Source organism: Mustelus asterias, chromosome 9, assembly GCF_964213995.1.
Source record: "Mustelus asterias chromosome 9, sMusAst1.hap1.1, whole genome shotgun sequence".
In the NCBI taxonomy this organism is placed as follows: domain Eukaryota; kingdom Metazoa; phylum Chordata; class Chondrichthyes; order Carcharhiniformes; family Triakidae; genus Mustelus; species Mustelus asterias.
Genome location: NC_135809.1, coordinates 9,551,900 through 9,570,883, shown reverse-complemented (window position 1 = coordinate 9,570,883; position 18,984 = coordinate 9,551,900). Strand labels below are relative to the sequence as shown.

Below are 18,984 nucleotides of genomic sequence, written 5' to 3'. Positions count from 1 at the left end.
CAAAACCCTGGATCTCCTCACCTGACTTCACAGCCCTTTACCACATGGACTGCAGTGATTCAAGAACAAAGAACAAAGAAAATTACAGGGAGTTCACTCCTACTTTCTCGCCGAAAACAGGAGATGGGCAGTAAAATGCCGGCCTCGCTAACCACCTCCACGTCCCATGAATGAACACAACAGGAAAAACCCTAAAATTCTAATCGTACATGAATCATAGAATCCTACAGTGCAGAAGGAGACCATTCGGCCCATCGAGCCTGCGCCGACAACAATCCCACCCAGGCCCTATCCCCCTAACCCCACATATTTACCCTGCTAATCCCCCTGACACTAAGGGGCAATTTACCATGGCCAATCAACTTAATCCGTATATCGTCGGACTGTGGGAGGAAACCGCAGCACCTGGAGGAAACCCACGCAGACATGGGGAGAACGTGCAAACTCCACACAGACAGTGACCCAAGCTGGAAATTGAACCAGGGTCCCTGGCGCTGTGAGGCAGCAGTGCTAACCACAGTGCCACCGTGCCACCATGAAATGCTTTCCTTATTTACGTTGTAAGGTGATGAAACTGTGCTGGGGCTTACTGGTTCCGGAGGTGCTTGTAAAGGCTTGCCAATGGCGTGAATGATGCCGTTTGATGCAACTATGTCCCAGGCTACAATTGGTCGTTCATTCACTAGTTTTCCAATCTGCTGTCTGAACTCTGGACTCAGAGGGAGGGGGTTTGTCGCCACGGTTACGAGCAGGGTGTGGCCAATCTTGCTCAGGATGAGAGTTCCATTTTCCATTGTGTGATACAAGAAGGTACTGTGATTCGAAAAGTGGTACTCGATATCCCGTCCGGACAATATCTGTGAATAAAAACAATATGTGTTAGCGTTTGGTCAACACGCCCACCTTTGGATCCCTCTTGCATGATGTTATTCATTCATGGGACATGGGTGTCACTGGCTGGCCAGCATTTATTACCCAGCCCTAGTTGCCTTTGGAGGGCAGTTGAGAGTCAACCACATTGTTGTGGCTCTGGAGTCACATGTAGGCCAGACCAGGTAAGGACAGCAGATTTCCTTCCCTAAAGGACATGAGTGAACCAGATGGGTTTTTCCGACAATTGACAATGGTTTTATGGTTAGCAGTAGATTCTTAATCCCAGATTTTTTTTTTATTGAATTCAAATTCCACCATTTGCTGCAGCGGGATTTGAACCCGGGTCTCCAGAACATTAGCTGAGTTTCTAGATTAATAGTCTAGTGATAATACCACTAGGCCATCGCTCCCCTATGTGACAACAGTAATGCTAGTATGTTAATAATCTGGTCTAATAACCAGAGAGTTCAAATCCCACCCAGGGCAGTTTGAGAATTTGAAATCGTTTCGAATAAAATCCGATAATTAAAGCTGTTGTCAGTAAAAATGTGATTGCGAAACTGAGAAACTGTTATAAAAACACAGCTGGTTCATTAATATCCCTTTCAGGAAGGCAAGCTGTTGCCTAAACTTAGCTTTTGCTTGTGTGTGACTCCAGTCCCTTACCAGCACGGAGCAAATAATCTCCACAGTGCAGAAGGAGGCCATTTAGCCCATTGAGTCTGCAATGCCTCTCTGACAGAGCATCTTACCCTACTAATCCCCCTAATTTACACATTTTGGGACACTAAAGGGCAATTTAGCATGGCCAATCCACCTAACCTGCACATCTTGGGACACTAAGGGGCAATTTAGCATGGCCAATCTACCTAACCTGCACATCTTGGGACACTAAAGGGCAATTTAGCATGGCCAATCCACCTAACCTGCACATCTTGGGACACTAAGGGGCAATTTAGCATGGCCAATCTACCTAACCTGCACATCTTGGGACACTAAAGGGCAATTTAGCATGGCCAATCCACCTAACCTACACATCTTTGGATTGTGGGAGGAAACCGGAGCACCCGGAGGAAACCCACACAGACACGGGGAGAATGTGCAACCTCCACACAGATAGTCACCCGAGGCCTGGAATTGAACCCGGGTCCCTGGCGCTGTGAGGCAACAGTGCTAACCACTGTGCCACCGTGCCACACTGTGCCAATATGGTTCACCGTTAACTGCCCTCTGAAGAGGCAAAGCAAGCCACTCAGTTGTATCAAACCACTTGCTGGGCATGCTGGGATTGGCAATAAATGCCGTCCATCTCAGTGACACGCATGTCCGAAGAATAAATTCTTCGAAAAGGTGGAAAAGTATTCAACAGGATCAGCAAGTTCCATTGAGGGTTTGAACAAATGGGGGTTATTGGTGAATATTGTGTACCCACAATAGAAAATCCATTTGGAATTCTGGTTAGATTTTTTGGAAACATGAACTGTTGGGTGTTACAGACAATGGATAGAAAATGATCATTTCTCTTCATTTCCCACTGGTGAATGTGACTATTGTTCCCCCCAGCCTGTAATGTCTTGTGGTTCCAGAAGTCAGAAACAGTCATGTTTTCCAGCACAGACACTGAGCTTGCGTCGTGCATATTTCCTCACAATTCTATGTGTGTGAACGATGCAATACTTGGTACACATTTGACAGTGGTGAGTGATGTGGCATTCTGTCTTCTTATTAATTTTGGAATGTGGGCATCACTGGCTGGCCCAGCATTTGTTGCCCATCCCTAACTGTCCTTGAACTGAGTGGCTTTTAGGGCATTTATGTGTCAACCACATTGCACGGTGGTTAGCACTGCTGCTTCACAGCGCCGGGGACCTGGGTTCGATTCCCAGCTTGGGTCACTGTCTGTGTGGAGTTTGCACGTTCTCCCCGTGTCTGTGTGAGTTTCCTCCCACATTCTGAAAGACGTGCTGGTTAGGTGCACTGACCTGAACAGGTGCTGGACTGTTGCGACTAGGGGAATTTCGCAGTAACTTCACTGCAGTGTTAATGTAAGCCTTATGCGTGACTAATAAATAAACTTTTGCTTGTGGCTCTGGAGTCGCATGTAGGCCAGACCAGGTAAGGACAGCAGATTTCCTTCACTAAATTACATTAGTGAACCAGATGGATTTTACAACAATTGAAAACGGTTTTGTTGTTACCATTAGACATTTAATTTCAAGATTTTATTGGGTTCGCCTTTCACCATCTGCCATGGTGGGATTCGAACCCAAGTCCCCAGAGTATTATCCCAGTCTCTGGGTTATGAGCCCAGTGACAATTCCAATATGGCACTTCCTCCCCTTAGTGGGTGAGAATCAAAATAGTTGGTAAATAACCTTTGAAAAGTATAATAATATTAAATAATCTATTTCTGTTAATATAAAGCTAGTTTTTTCCATTAAAATATCCTTAAAATGTTCAGTAAGTTGAATCAAGTACTCGGAATAAAAACTGTTAAAAGATGAATCAAGTAAACTGAATTCCGTGCTTTGTACAAACAGGAATAAGCTTCTAATACTTTAAAGGATGAATTGGCTTCCCCTAATGTAGGATAGCCATTTTGAACGTATCAAGTCAGCAGTGTGATGGAATACTCCCCACTTGCCTGGATGGGTGCAGCTCCAACAACACTCAAGAAGCTCAACACCACCCAGGACAAAGCAACCCGCTTGACTGGCACCTCATCCACAAACATTCACTCCCTCCACCACCGACGCTCAGTAGCAGCAGTGTGTACTATCTACAAGATGCACTGCAGCAATTCTCCAAATATCCTTCGACAGCACCTTCCAAACCCACGACCACTTCCATCTAGAAGGACAAGGACAGCAGATACATGGGAACACCACCACCTGCAAGTTCCCCTCCAAGCCACTCACCGTCCGGATTTGGAAATATATCGCCGTTCCTTCACAGTCGCTGGGTCAAAATCCTGGAATTCCCTCCCTAGCGGCATTGTGGGTCAACCCACAGCACGTGGACTGCAGCGATTCAAGAAGGCAGCTCACCACCACCTTCTCAAGGGGCAACTAGGGATGGGCAATAAATGCTGGCCAGCCAGCGACACCCATGTCCCACGAATGAATAAAAAAAATCCAATGCAGACATGGAATTCATGAGCGTTCTCTCAATTACAAATTGTGTTGATCAATGATAAACTAATGTGTTGTTGTGATTGTCAGCGATATTGTCAGCTTGGTTCATTTGGTGATAAATTTATCAGTCACCCCCACCCCTACATCCCCATGAGGTAGAATGGCTCAAAGTGATTATGTTAATGTAATAATAATCCAAACTGATGAACACTCAGGATCCACGAGTTCAGTGCAGTTGGTGAATATGATGTATAGAATCATAGAATCCTGCAGTGCAGAAGGAGGCCATTCAGCCCATCGAGACTGCACCAAAAACAATCCCACCCAGGCCCTATTCCCGTAATCCCACATATTTACCCTGTTAATCCCCCTGACACTAAGGGGCAATTTATCACAGCCAATAGGGCGGCACGGTGGCACAGTGGTTAGCACTGCTGCCTCACAAACAGCTTCAGGGACCCAGGTTCAATTCCAGACATGGGTGACTGTCTGTGTGAAGTTTGTATGTTCTCCCCATGTCTGTGTATTTCCTCCGGGTGCTCCGGTTTCCTCCCACAGTCTAAAGATATGCAGGTTAGGTTGATTGGCCATGCTAAATTTGTCCCTTAGTGTTAGGGGGATTAGCAGGATACCTATATTTGGTTTCGGGGAAACCAAGAGCCTGGGTGGGATTGTGGTCGGTGCAGACTCGATGGGCTGAATGGCTTCCTTCTGTACTGTAGGGATTCTATGATTCGATGATCCAATCCACCTAACCCGCACATCTTTGGACTGTGGGAATGTTGGACAGTATGAATGTGAAATCAATTTGGAATATGAAACTTGACTCTGTAGAGACCCATTTGATTTACTCTTCAGGCAAGATAATCTGTTATCCTTCACCAGTCTGTTCTAATGTGACTCTTGACATACCTGACTTCCCAAAGGAAAGAATAGATATAAAATAAATGGATTTGCTTTTGCCTGAGTTGTAGGGTCGCATCACACCCTCAGGTTGGCCCAGGGGTCTTCACAACCAATTCAATATTTTTAAACCACTACTTTGGGGCAAACCAGTCACATAGAAGCAAAACTGGAAAACTGGGCGGCACGGTGGCACAGTGGTTAGCACTGCTGCCTCACAGCGCCAGGGACCCAGGTTCAATTCCGCCCTTGGGTCACTGTCTGTGTGAAGTTTGCACGTTCTCCCCATGTCTGTGTGGGTTTCCTCCGGGTGCTCTGGTTTCCCTCCACACTCCAAAGATGTGCGGGTTTGGTGGATTGGCCATGCTAAATTGACCCTCGTGTCAGGGGGCTTAGCAGGGTAAATATGAGGGGTTATGGGAATGGGGCCTGGGTGAGATTGTGGGCGCTGCAGACTCGATGGGCTGAATGGTCTCCTTCTGCACTTTTGGGATTCTATGATGATTACTTTTACTTTTTTTGATGTTGATTGGATCTTAGAAACATAGAAACATAGAAAAACTACAGCACAAAACAGGCCCTTCGGCCCCACAAGTTGTGCCGAACATATCCCTACCTTCTAGGCCTACCTATAACCCCCCATCCTATTAAGTCCCATGTACTCATCCAGGAGTCTCTTAAAAGACCCTATTGAGTTTGCCTCCACCACCTCTGACGGCAGCCGATTCCACTCGCCCACCACCCTCTGTGTGAAAAACTTACCCCTAACATTTCCCCTGTACCTACCCCCCAGCACCTTAAACCTGTGTCCTCTCGTAGCAGCCATTTCCACCCTGGGAAAAAGCCTCTGAGAGTCCACCCGATCTATGCCTCTCAACATCTTATATACCTCTATTAGGTCTCCTCTCATCCTACGTCTCTCCAAGGAGAAAAGACCGAGCTCCCTCAGCCTATCCTCTTAAGGCATGCCACTCAATCCAGGCAACATCCTTGTAAATCTCCTCTGCACCCTTTCAATCTTTTCCACATCTTTCCTGCAATGAGGCGACCAGAACTGAGCACAGTACTCCAAGTGGGGTCTGACGAGGGTCTTATATAGCTGCATCATTATCCCCGGACTCCTACACTCAATCCCTCGATTGATAAAGGCCAGCACACCATACGCCTTCTTAACCACCTCCTCCACCTGCGGGGCCGATTTTAGAGTCCTATGGACCCATCCCGTTCAAGCTCCTTCCCACCTGGATAACTGAGAGCAGCAGATGGGGTGTTGTTTTAATGTTACATTCTGAAGGACCCTCTGATGGTGCAGCTTTCCCCCAAAACTAAATGCTGCCTCAGATTAGACATTCATTCTCAAAACAGAAAAGAAAAGCCGCCTAACCTTTGCGTTTATTATAATTGAACCCGGGTCTCTGGCCCTGTGAGAAAGCAGCGCTAACTATGCTGTTGACCGAGTTGCTCGATTGAGTTTAATAACATCGGGATGGATTGGAAACAAGCAATTCTATGGGCCAATAATGTCACACGTTGAGCGTTTCTGAGTTGCAGACTTCCATCCTCTCTTAAGTAGATTCAGATTCCCCAAAGACATTTAGGCTTCAATCAGTGAAGAGGTATCTTTCATCCCATCAAGTCTGGAGTTGCACTCAGGTTGGAGTGGGACAAACAGAGTCACTTGGAATTTCTGATGTTTTTCTCCCGTGGGAAACCATGGGGAGTTCTTAGAGATGATGTGGAGATGCCGGCGTTGGACTGGGGTAAACACAGTAAGAAGTCTAACAACACCGGGTTAACGTCCAACAGGTTTATTTGGTAACAAAAGCCACTTTTGCTGGCTTTTGCTACCAAATAAACCTGTTGGACTTTAACCTGGTGTTGTTAGACTTCTTACTGAGTTCTTAGAGAAACAGCTGCTTATGTTATCCCTCCAGGGGTTCTTCCCCATTTCCAGTAACTCATTGGGTGGGATTTTATGGCCTCCCTCATCCCAAAACTGTAAAATCCCGCCCAAGGTCAACGAACCATTCCGTTGTCGGCCTCTTGCCCGCTCCAATTCCCGTGGTGAGGGGGCTGGTAAAACTCCGGCCACTGTATCTTTCCAATTGACACGCACTGTTTCCGTCACTTGTTCAAGAACTTTTAGTTTTATATACAGGGTGCCAAATGCAAATGAGTCGAGTAAGCGCAGCCTTCTTTAATCCAAAATAAATGCAACACTTATAGAATGCGACACCTGGCAACACTGAACTTGAAATTTATGCAAATTAATATTGACTATTGCTCTTTGGCCAATATAAGGCGTTCAAGTTCTGAAATGTGGATGTTTTAAGTGTTTGAGACTGTAATTGTAAAGCCGGTGCCTTTTTCTCAAATCAAATCTGGAGCAATCTATATGAATCAATCCCCTGAATGGTAAAATAATGCAGATTCCCTTCAATCCTCACGTTGGTGCATTATAACTGGTCATAAAAACACTTACCACATTTTCTTGGAACCCAGAATTCACCGGGACGAACAGTGTGCCTTTGACCGACAGATCAGTGAGAACTTCCACAAACCTTCTGCCGTTCAACGTGGTGTTCGAATAATTGAGAAGTTGCTGGAAAGAAGAAAACTATTTTTCAGCCACAACTTCCAACCTTCATCATTTCAACTTTGGAAATCTCACACACAACCAAAGACGTTCCTTCAACAATAGCCTGGAACCACAATGGTTATTATCGAACTGCTTAATTGCTTCAATTCCTTCCATTACACTAAATACAGCACGACAAGGAGGAGTAAATAATATAAATTTCATTGCGTGTTTCAATAATGTGCAACACTGGAATGTAATTTGCTTTGTAATGATGATCAAACGCTGAAAGCACAGAACTTAAACAAAGGATTCTACAGTTGTGAACTCGGTACCAGCTGTATCACAATTAGATCTCTTATGTCTGGTAAGAACCAGGTCATTCAGCCCATCTCACCTGTGCTGTTCCTATGAAACATCTTTCCAATCATTCCCATTGCTCTTGTCCATAGATATAGGGTGGGATTTTACAGCCTTGCTCGTCCCAAAACCTTAAACCATGGCCCGCCCCTCGCCCGCTCTGGTTCCTGGGGCAGCTGGGACGGTAAAATTCCAGCCATAAACTCCAAAACAAAATAATTCCAGAGCCATTTCCCTTTCGAAAGATCAGTTCGTCACGATGTTTGTAAGCCCCTGATGTCTGCAAGTTAGCTGTTAGTTTTCCCCACATAACAAAAGTGACGGTACTTCAAAAAAAAATGAAAGAAAGGGTCTGTATTTATATAGAACCTTTCACAACCACAGGACACACCCAAGTGCAGCACAGCCAATGAAGTGCTTTGGGAAAGCACCTAGAGGTCATCATTTCTCTCCTTAAAGATGCCACCAGGCCGGATGAGCGTTCCAAGCATTTTCTGTATTTTTGTAACTCAGGGGAATGTAGGTCCATGGTCATTAAGCACATTGGGACATCCTGAAGGACTGTAAAGGTCTACATTCTTTCTATCTGTCCAACTGCAGTGTGCGAAGAAATCATAGAATCCCTACAGTGCAGAAGGAGGCCTTTTGGTCTGTTGAGTCTGCACCGACAACAATCCCACCTGGGCCCTATCCCCGTAACCCCACATATTCACCCCACTAATACCTCTAACCTACGCATCCCGGGACACTAAGGGGCAATTTAGCATGGCCAGTGCACCAAACCCGCACATCTTTGAAGCGTGGGAGGAAACCGGAGCACCTGGAGGAAACCCATGCAGACACGGGGAGAACGTGCAAACTCCACACAGACAGTGACCCGAGGCAGGAATTGAACCCGGGTCCCTGGAGCTGTGAGGCAGCAATGCTAACCCAACTGTGCCACCTTGCTGCCCACAGAAGAAATGCTGCTTGAGTTGGGTGAAATAGGATGTCCATGTGCAGGGTAAGCATCAACATCTGTACGTTGATGCGCTAGTATCATAGAATCATAGAAACCCTACAGTGCAGAAGGAGGCCATTCGGCCCATCGAGTCTGCACCGACCACAATCCCACCCAGGCCCTACCCCCATATCCCTACATATTTACCCGCTAATCCCTCTAACGTACACATCTCAGGACACTAAGGAGCAATTTTAGCATGGCCAATCAACCTAACCAGCACATCTTTGGACTGTGGGAGGAAACCGGAGTACCCAGAGGAAACCCACGCAGACACGAGGAGAATGTGCAAACTCCACACAGACAGTGACCCAAGCCGGGAATCGAACCCAGGTCCCTGGAGCTGTGAAGCAGCAGTGCTAACCACTGTGCTACCGTGCCGTCCGACTGTGCTACCGTGCCGCCCTATGATGGAAAGCTTCATTGTGTCTCAAAGTGCCCAGGTTATATAAATATATATTTTGATATGACTTTGAACGGACAGTGTATGGGAATTCTGTGTATGGCGAAGTTTCTATGCTGTACATGCTATCATAGAAACATAGAAAATAGGAGCAGGAGGAGGCCATTCGGCCCTTTGCGCCTGCTCCGCCATTCATTATGATCATGGCTGATCATCCAACTCAACAGCCTGTTCTCGCCTTCCCCCCATATCCTTTGATACCCTTTGCCCCAAGGACTATATCTAATTGCTTCTTGAAAACATACAGGGCGGGATTTTCCGGTCACGCTCGCCCCAAGGCTGGAAAATCCTGCCTGAGTTCAATGGACCTTTACATGGTCCGTGTCCCGCCCGCTACGATTCCCTTGGCAGGCAGGATGGGAAAATTCCGGTGACAATGTTTTGACCTCAATTATTTTCTGTGGTCGTGAATTCCACACATTCACCACTCTGGATGAAGAAATGTCTTCTCACCTCAGTCCTAAAAGGTTTACTCTGTATCCTTAGACTATTATCCCTGGTTCTGACACCCCTCCACCATCGGGAACAGGGGAGGCGATGGCCCAGTGGTATTATCACTAGCCTATTAGTCCAGAAACTCCGCTAATGTTCTGGGGACCCGGGTTCGAATCCCACCATGGCAGATGGTGGAATTGAAATTCAATTTTAAAAATCTGGAATTAAGAATCTACTGATGGCCATGGAACCATTGTCGATTGTCAGAAAAACCCATCTGGTTCACTAGTGTCCTTCAGGGAAGGAAATCTGCTATCCTTACCCGGTCTGGCTGCTATGGTAGCACAGCGGTTAGCACTGCTGCCTCACAGTGCCAGGGACCTGAGTTCGATTCCCAGCTTGGGTCACTGACTGTGCCAAGTCTGCACGTTCTCCCCGTCTCTGCGTGGGTTTCCTCCGGGTGCTCCGGTTTCCTCCCACAGTCTGAAAGACTTGCTGGTTAGGTGGATTGGCCATGGCTAAATTCTCTCTTGGTGTACCCAAACAGGCGCTGGAGTGTGGCGACTGGGGGATTTTCACAGTAACTTCATTGCAGTGTTAATGTAAGCCGACTTGTGACACAAATAAATAAAACTTTATGTGACTCCAGAACCACGGCAACGTGGTTGACTCTTAATTGCCCTCAGGCAACGAGGGATGGTCAATAAATGCTGGCCCAGCCAGCGATGCCCATGTGCCACAAATGAATTAAAAAAAAACATCCTTCCTACATCTATCCTGTCTAGTCCTGTTAGAGTTTTATAGGTTATCTTATTCTACACCAAAAATGAAATTTGACACGTCAGCTACAACATTCATCAACTTTTACAGATGCACCATAGAAAGCACCCTTTCTGGTTGTATCACAGCTTGGTCTGGGCTCCTGCTCTGCCCAAGACCGCAAGAAACTACAAAGGGTCGTGAATGTAGCCCAGTCTATTAGGCAAACCAGCCTCCCATCCATTGACTCTGTCTACACTTCCCACTGCCTCGGCAAAGCAGCCAGCATAATTAAGGACCCCATGAACCCCGGACATTCTCTCTTCCACCTTCTTCCGTCGGGAAAAAGACAGAAATGTCTGAGGTCACATACCAACCAACTCAAGAACAGTTTCTTCCCCGCTGCCATTAGGTTTTTGAATGGACCCTACCTCGCACTAAGTTGATCTTTCTCTACACCCTAGCTATGACTGTAACACTACATTCTGCACTCTCTCCTTTCCTTCTCTATGAACGGTATGCGTTGTCTGCATAGCGCACAAGAAACAATACTTTTCACTGTATGTTAGTACTGTGACAATAATAAATCGAATCAAATCAAATGCAACATATCTACTCACTGTTAGGAAGGATGAAAACTTGTCGATGCTTGTTAGAACTTGCAGCAGGTTCCCATTGCACGAATAGCCATTTCCCACATAACCTTTCTTACACACGCATTTTACATCTGTGTGCAGAAAGGTGGGCAACACTTGAGATTTAATCGCTGGAACAAAAAGTTTGCAGAGGAGGCAGAAGAAATGTCTTTCTTACCTTTCATTCGGTAGCAGAAAGCATCCCATGTTTCATCAGCCCTGGCTCGGGGGCCATAGTCCACGATTCCCACATGCCCAGAACCACAGTTCGGATTGGAGTAACTGGTTGGATAAGACACTCTCTGGCCATCCAACCAACCAGCCGCACACAAATGGTAGCCCACCTGGAAACAGAGTCATAGAATCATAGAATCCCTACAGCGCAGAAGGAGGCCATTCGGCCCATCGAGTCTGTACCGATCACAATCCCACCCAGGCCCTATTCCCGTAACCCCACATATTTACCCTGCTAATCCCCCTGACCACTAGGGTCAATTTATCACGGCCAATCCACCTAACCCACACATCTTTGGAATGTGGGAGGAAACCGGAGCACCCGGAGGAAACCCACGCAGACACGGGGAGAACCTGCAAACTCCACACAGACAGTGACCCGAGGCTGCAATTGAACCTGGGTGCCTGGCGCCATGAGGCCAGTAAGAAGTCACACAACACCAGGTTAAAGTCCAACAGGTTTATTTGGTAGCAAATACCATAAGCTTTCGGAGCGCTGCTTCTTCGTCAGATGGAGTGGAAATGTGCTCTCAAACAGTGCACAGCGACACAACATCAAGTTGCAGAATACTGATTAGAATGCGAAACCCTAAAGCCAGCCAGGTCTTAAAGATACAGACAATGTGGGTGGAGGGAGCATTAAACACAGGTTAAAGAGATGTGTATTGTCTCCAGACAGGACAGCCAGTGAGATTCTGCAAGCCCAGGAGACAAGCTGTGGGGGTTACTGATAATGTGACATAAATCCAACATCCCGGTTTAGGCCGTCCTCATGTGTGCGGAACTTGGCTATCAGTTTCTGCTCAGCGACTCTGCGCTGTCGTGTGTCGTGAAGGCCGCCTTGGAGAACGCTTACCTGAAGATCCAAGGCTGAATGCCCGTGACTGCTGAAGTGCTCCTCCACAGGAGGAGGCAGCAGTGCTAACCACTGTGCCACCGTGCTGCCCCAAAGGAATTGGACCCCGGCTTTCATCACGGTTGCTCAGAAAGTCCAGTTTTATGCAAACTATTAATGTGGTTACTGCTGGAATAACATTATAATCAGCATTACCACAAAGAGTAGTTGAGAGAAACAGCATAGCTGAGTTTCTGGGGAAGTGTGCGTAAAGGGAAAAGATGGATGTACCACTGGAGTTAGATGAAGGAGGGGTAGTCAGGAGATATCAGCACGGGACAGTTGGGCCAAATGGCCTGTCTCTGTTCTGCATTCCTCTACAATTGTATGTTATTCGAAGTAATTTTATTCTATTCTCGTGGAGGTTGGCTAACTCAGTTGGCCAGAGTATGATGCAGAAGAAAGCCAAGAGCACAAGTTCAATCTCTCCAATGGCTGTGGTAGTTTATGTTTACTGAGCTTGCCCAATGCTCAGCGTGGAGTGGTGTCCCTCAAGCTACAGAGAAACATAGAAACATAGAAGATAGGAGCAGGAGGAGGCCATTTGGCCCTTTGAGCCTGCTCTGCTATTCATCACGATCATGGCTGATCATCCAACTCAATAGCCTAATCCTGCTTTCTCCCCATAACCTTCGATCCCATTCGCCCCAAGTGCTGTATCCAGCCGCCTCTTGAATACATTCAGTGTTTTGGCATCAACTACTTCCTGTGGTAATGAATTCCACAGGCTCACCACTCTTTGGGTGAAGAAATGTCTCCTCACCTCTGTCCTAAATGGTCCATCCCGAATCCTCAGTTGCGCCACCCCCCCCCAACCACCACCACCACCATCGGGAATATCCTCCCTGCATCTATCCTGTCTAGTCCTGTTAGAATTTTATAAGTCTCTATGAAATCCCCCCTCATTCATCTGAACTCCAGCGAAAACAATCCTAACCTAGTCAATCTCTCCTCATACATCAGTCCCGCCATCCCAGAATCAGCACCTTCGCTGCACTCCCTCGAGAGCAAGAACATCCTTCCTCAGAAAAGGAGACCAAAACTGCACAATACTCTAGATGTGGCCTCACCAAGGTCCTGTATAATTGCAACAACACATCCCTGCTCCTGTACTCGAAACCCACATGACCCCTTCTTTCTTGCCCTCTTATCCATAGGATCCCTACAGTGCAGAATGAGGCCATTTGGCCTATTGAGACTGCACTGTCCACAGGCCCTATCCCCGTAACCACATGCATTTACCCTAGCTAGTCCCCCTGACACCAAGGGGCAATTTAACATGGCCAATCCACCTAACCCACACATCTTTGGACTGTGGGAGGAAGTCCAAGCACCCGGAGGACACCCACGCAGACACGGGAAGAATGTGCAAACAACACAGAGACAGTGACCCAAGCCGGGAATCGAACCCGGGTCCTTAGCGCTGTGAGGCAGCAGTGCTAATCACTGTGCCACCGTGCCACCCGAATTATGGTGGGAGGTGATGTGGTCCTTCATGGAACACGGCTAATTAGCTACCTACACCTGTATGTTACTCGATTTGTCAGCGTTGAGGACACGTGCAGAGACAAAACAGACCTGTTGAGCATAGGCAAGCTGATTGTATGTGGCTAAGACTGCTTCCTCTCCTTTGCACAGTTGCTGCGCTTCAGAATAGGTGAGTTTGTACTGCCCCTTCTTCGATCGTAGATGGAACACCCCCACCGTTTTGTCTGAAAACAGAAGTAAAGTTTCATCAAGTATTCATCGAGGATGCGATTACACTCCGGCATACGCCGTTCTACACTCAGGCTGCACCTGTAGCATGTATCCAAAGTCAGGATCTGACCGGAAGTGGCATCATTGAACAAGACTCAGAGTGACGGTGGCACAGTGGTATTGTTGCTGAGACCCGGGGCACTGCTCTGGGGACCCGGGTTCAAATCCCACTGTGGCAGATGGTGAAATTTGAATTCAATAAAAATCTGGAATTAAAAGGTCTAATAATGACCATGAAACCATCATTGATTGTCGTAAAAACCCATCCGATTTATTAATGCCCTTTGGGGAAGGAAATCTGTTGCCCTTACTTGGTCTGGCCTAAAGCGCCACAGCATTGACTCATATGCATCATACACATGTGTTAAATATATGTATTATACACAAATATTGTACACATTTTACACATTATACATATGTACATCCAAAGTTATTAATGATTAGTAGGAAGTGTATAGTAAATGGCAGAACCCTTAAGTGTATTGATAGGCAGAGGGATCTGGGTGTACAGGTACCCAGGTCACAAAGTGGCAATGCAGGTGGAGAAGGTGGTCAAGAAGGCATACGGCGTGCTTGCCTTCATCGGCCGGGGTATTGAGTTTAAAAATTGGCAAGTCATGTTGCAGCTTTATAGAACTTTAGTTAGGCTGCACTTGGAATATAGTGTTCAATTCTGGTCGCCACACTACCAGAAGGATGTGGAGGTTTTGGAGAGGGTACAGGAAAGATTTACCAGGGTGTTGCCTGGTATGGAGGGCATTAGCTATGAGGAGAGGTTGGAGAAACTTGGTTTGTTCTCACTGGAACGACGGAGGTTGAGGGGGGACCTGATAGAAGTCTACAAGATTATGAGAGGCATGGACAGAGTGGATAGTCAGAAGCTTTTTCCCAGGGTGGAAGAGTCAATTACTCGGGGGCATAGATTTAAGGTGTGAGGGGCAAGGTTTAAAGGAGATGTATGAGGCAGATTTTTTTACACAGAGAGTAGTGGGTGCCTGGAACTCGTTGCCAGTGGAGGTAGTGAAAGCGGATACGGTAGTGACTTTTAAGGGGCGTCTTGACAAGTACATGAATGAGATGGGAATAGAGGGATATGGTCCCCGGAAGGGTAGGGGGTTTTAGTTAAGTCGGGCAGCATGGTCGGTGCAGGCTTGGAGGGCCGAAGGGCCTGTTCCTGTGCTGTAATTTTCTTTGTTCTTTGATTAAAATAGCACGAGGATAAGGTGGCACAGTGGTTAGCACTGCTGCCTCAGGTCTCGGGTCACTGTCTGTGTGGAGTTTGCACGTTCTCCCCGTGTCTGCGTGGGTTTCCTCCGGGTGGTCTGGTTTCCTCCAAATACGTGCAGGTTAGGTGCATTGGCCATGCTAAATTCTCCCTCAGTGTACCCGAACAGGCGCCGGAGTGTGGCGACTAGGGGATTTTCACAGTAACTTCATTGCAGTGTTAATGTAAGCCTTATTTGTGACACTAATAAAGAAATTTTTAAAAGTTTTAATTTACTTAGTGTCACAAGTAGGCTTACATTAACACTGCAATGAAGTTACTGTGAAAATCTCCTAGTCGTCATACTCCGGCGTCTGTTTGGGGACACTGAGGGAGAATTTAGCATGGTCAATGCACCTAACCAGCACGTCTTATGGACTGTGGGAGGAAACTGGATCACACAGAGGAAACCCACGTAGACACGGGGAGAACGTACAGACTCCGCACAGACAGTTACTCAAGGTGGGAATTGAACCCATGTCCCTGGCACTATGAGGCAGCAGTGCTAACCACCGTGCCACCTTGCCGCTCTCAAAAACCTATATTGCATATATATCACAGAGCTATCATATATTATAATACACACACATATATAAGGATAAAGTGGTAGAATTGGAGTTACGCAACCATTAACTCATGAAGATAATCAGCATTTCGGAGCTATGATAAGGGTAGTATGGTCAATAAGTCTATCCCTTTCTCTTGGATCACACTGCGCAAACTCAATGGAACACACTTTCAATTTACTACCAGAGTGGGCAGTTCAGTGATAGAGACAGTTTTGAGAAGTTAGGATTCTTTTCCTTGGCCAAGAGAAGACTGAGAGGAGATTTGATAGAGGAATTCAAAGCTGAGGGATCTGGATAGAGCGGTTAAGGAGAAAATATCTCCATTGGTGAAAGGCTCGAGAACCAGGGGGCACAGATTTAAGGTAATTGGCAAAAGAAGCAATGGCGACATGAGGAGACAGCGGGGGGGGGTTAGGGTCAGGAATGTGCTGCCTGAGTGTGTGATGGAGGCACATCCAATCGAGGCATCTAAGAGGGAATTGGATGATTATCTGAAAAGGGAAGAAGGTACGGGGATACCAGGAGAAACTGGGAAAGTCCTTCAGAGAGCTAGCAGAGGCACGACAGGCCGAATGGTCTCTTTCTGAAGTGTCGCCATTCTCTGTGCAAAAGCTAGCGCGGATTGCTTGCCCACTGTAGGAAATGCCCACTTTTATTTCCTTTGTCCGTACAATGCTCCATCAGTTTCAAGATTTATCAGAAAATCGGACTGAATTTCCCTCAGTTTTGAAAGGGAGATGGGATTCGGTGGGTGGCTTTCCCACTGCTGGGCTGCCTGCCCTCAAACTCTCTCGAATTTTACAGGGATGGTGGAGGCATCTGTATGTCCTTGGATCTATCGAAGTCTGTATTAATTGTTGCTTGGGAGCTTCATCCTGCCCTGCCGTTGATTTACTTGCAGCAGAGGGATGCCCAGGCCAGGCGGGAGGCCCAGTAGGTTTAGCTGTGCGGTCTGGTGTTGGCTGGGGTCGGAAAGGACTTCCATTGCAGATCCCTGAGCCCATTGGAAGCAAATACTTCCCCCCCCTGCCTCCATTGTCCCCCAAGGTCTTACCCCTCTTTAATCCTCCCCCTGGCCTCCCAACCCTGCCCACCATCCCCATGATTCCCTGCACTAAGACCCCCAACACCGGGATACACCTGGGCTCCTCGGCGCGGTGGGACTATCTATAGTCCTAGCAGTGGCCATCATTCCTAGCTGGCACCATAGGATTGCAGAGCTGCTCATCCTCCCATTGGCTGGTGGCTCTCTAAGGTGGGGCTTCCTCTGGAGATAGGTCTTGCCTTAAAGCCATCAACGCTGCTTCAGGCCTTGCATTGCTGCAGGAGCACTCATTGGGAGCATGGGTGGGCTCCACCCTGACTTTCTGGCTGGGGAGGCGGGGGGCGATGCCAGGGTCCTTGGTGCCCTGTCAGGTCCAGCTCACCATTTCAATATACAATGTGGGGTAATCCCCGCGACAAGATCTACATCCTTCCACTCATTATGGCCGATTCCATCACCCACTGGGCTGTTAATTGGCTACAGAGGCAATGGGAGGCGGTGGCCTAGTGATATTATCATTAGACTATTAATCCAGAAACTCAGCTAATGTTCTGATGACCTGGGTTCGAATCCCGTCAAGGCAGATGGTGGAATTTGAATTCAATAAAAAAGATCTGGAATTAAGAATCTACTGAAACCATTGTCGGAAAAATCCATCTGGTTCACTAATGCCCTTTAGGGAAGGAAATCTGCCGTCCTTACCTGGTCTGGCCTACATGTGACTCCAGAGCCACAGCAATTGGTTGAATCTCAAATGCCCTCCAAGGGCAACTCGGGATGGGCAATAAATACTGGCCCAGCCAGCGACGCCCATGTCCCACCAATGAATAAAAAAAAGTGTCAAAATGTTTCTTTTTCAATACATTGGAAGGTGACTGGATGAATCCAGTTTGATCGGAATGCCAGAGTGAGGTTGTAAACTCAAGTGTAACAGAAGAAATGGCATTGATTCCAATGGTAATTCTTGTTACGCAACAGAAATACAGCCCTTAAAGCAAGATTAATACTTACCCTCAAAATGCAGGTCAACACAGATGGCATCTGCATGACACTTGCCGTTGTCTTGCAGACATCGATTGACGAGGAGTTCTTTCACGGTGCAATTAACTCCGTCCCCAATATAATTATCTTTGCACGCACAATTCCGTTTATTCTGTTGCAAAAAAGATTCCAGGTTAGTCAATAATTAACCACATTGTACGCTCGGCACTGTACGACCCGTCTCAAGTGGAAGCACACACTTAGCATACATCAACAGAGAACTCATTGAAAGGTTGATCAGAATGATACCAGCATTAGAAACATAGAGACATAGAAACTAGAAGCAGTAGGCCATTCAGCCCATTGAGCCTCCTCTGCCGTTCATCTTGATCATGGCTAATCATCGAATTCAATATTCTGATTCCCCACTTCCTCCCATATCCCTTGATCCCTTTAGTCCCAAGAGCTCTATCTAATTTCTTCTTGAAATCAGACAACGCTTTGGCCTCAACTACTTTGTGTGATAGTGAATTCCACACATTCACCACCCTCTGGGTGAAGACATTTCTCCTCAGCTCAGGTCTAAAAGGTTTACCCCTTATCCTCAAACGATGACTACTAATTCTGGACTCCCCCACCATTGGGACGGAGAGAGTGCCACCTGCCAGGAAAGATTGAACAGGCTGCGGCTCTTTTCTCTAAGTGTAAAGGCTGAATCATAGAAACCCTACAGTGCAGAAAGAGGCCATTTGGCCCATCGAGTCTGCACCGACTGCAATCCCACCCAGGCCCTACCCCCATATCCCTACATATTTACCCGCTAATCCCTCTAACCGATGCATCTCATGACACTAAGGGGCAATTTTAGCATGGCCAATCAACCTAACCCGCACATCTTTGGACTGTGGGAGGAAACCCACGCAGACAATGTGCAAACTCCACACAGACAGTGACCCAAGCCGGGAATCGAACCCAGGTCTCTGGAGCTGTGAAGCAGCAGTGCTAACCACTGTGCTACCGTGCCGCCCTGAGATGTAATCTGTTGGAGGTCTTAAAGATTGTGAATGGGTATGATAGTGCAGGTGTAGAAAAGAAAAG

General features: G+C 47.1%; 1 protein-coding gene across 2 annotated transcripts in view; it reads right to left on the bottom strand.

Annotated features, from left to right (window-relative positions):
• Window positions 1-18,984, bottom strand: part of stab2 (stabilin 2) — a 169,324-nt gene that overhangs the window by 7,518 nt on the left and 142,822 nt on the right. For both annotated transcript variants that reach the window (XM_078219673.1, XM_078219674.1), the window contains 6 exons: window positions 17,917-18,058; window positions 13,848-13,981; window positions 11,319-11,484; window positions 11,126-11,232; window positions 7,393-7,512; window positions 591-857 (listed from right to left, as the gene is read on the bottom strand). In XM_078219673.1, coding sequence (XP_078075799.1) covers window positions 591-857; window positions 7,393-7,512; window positions 11,126-11,232; window positions 11,319-11,484; window positions 13,848-13,981; window positions 17,917-18,058 — 936 coding nt within the window. The remainder of the gene's footprint in view (window positions 1-590; window positions 858-7,392; window positions 7,513-11,125; window positions 11,233-11,318; window positions 11,485-13,847; window positions 13,982-17,916; window positions 18,059-18,984) is intronic.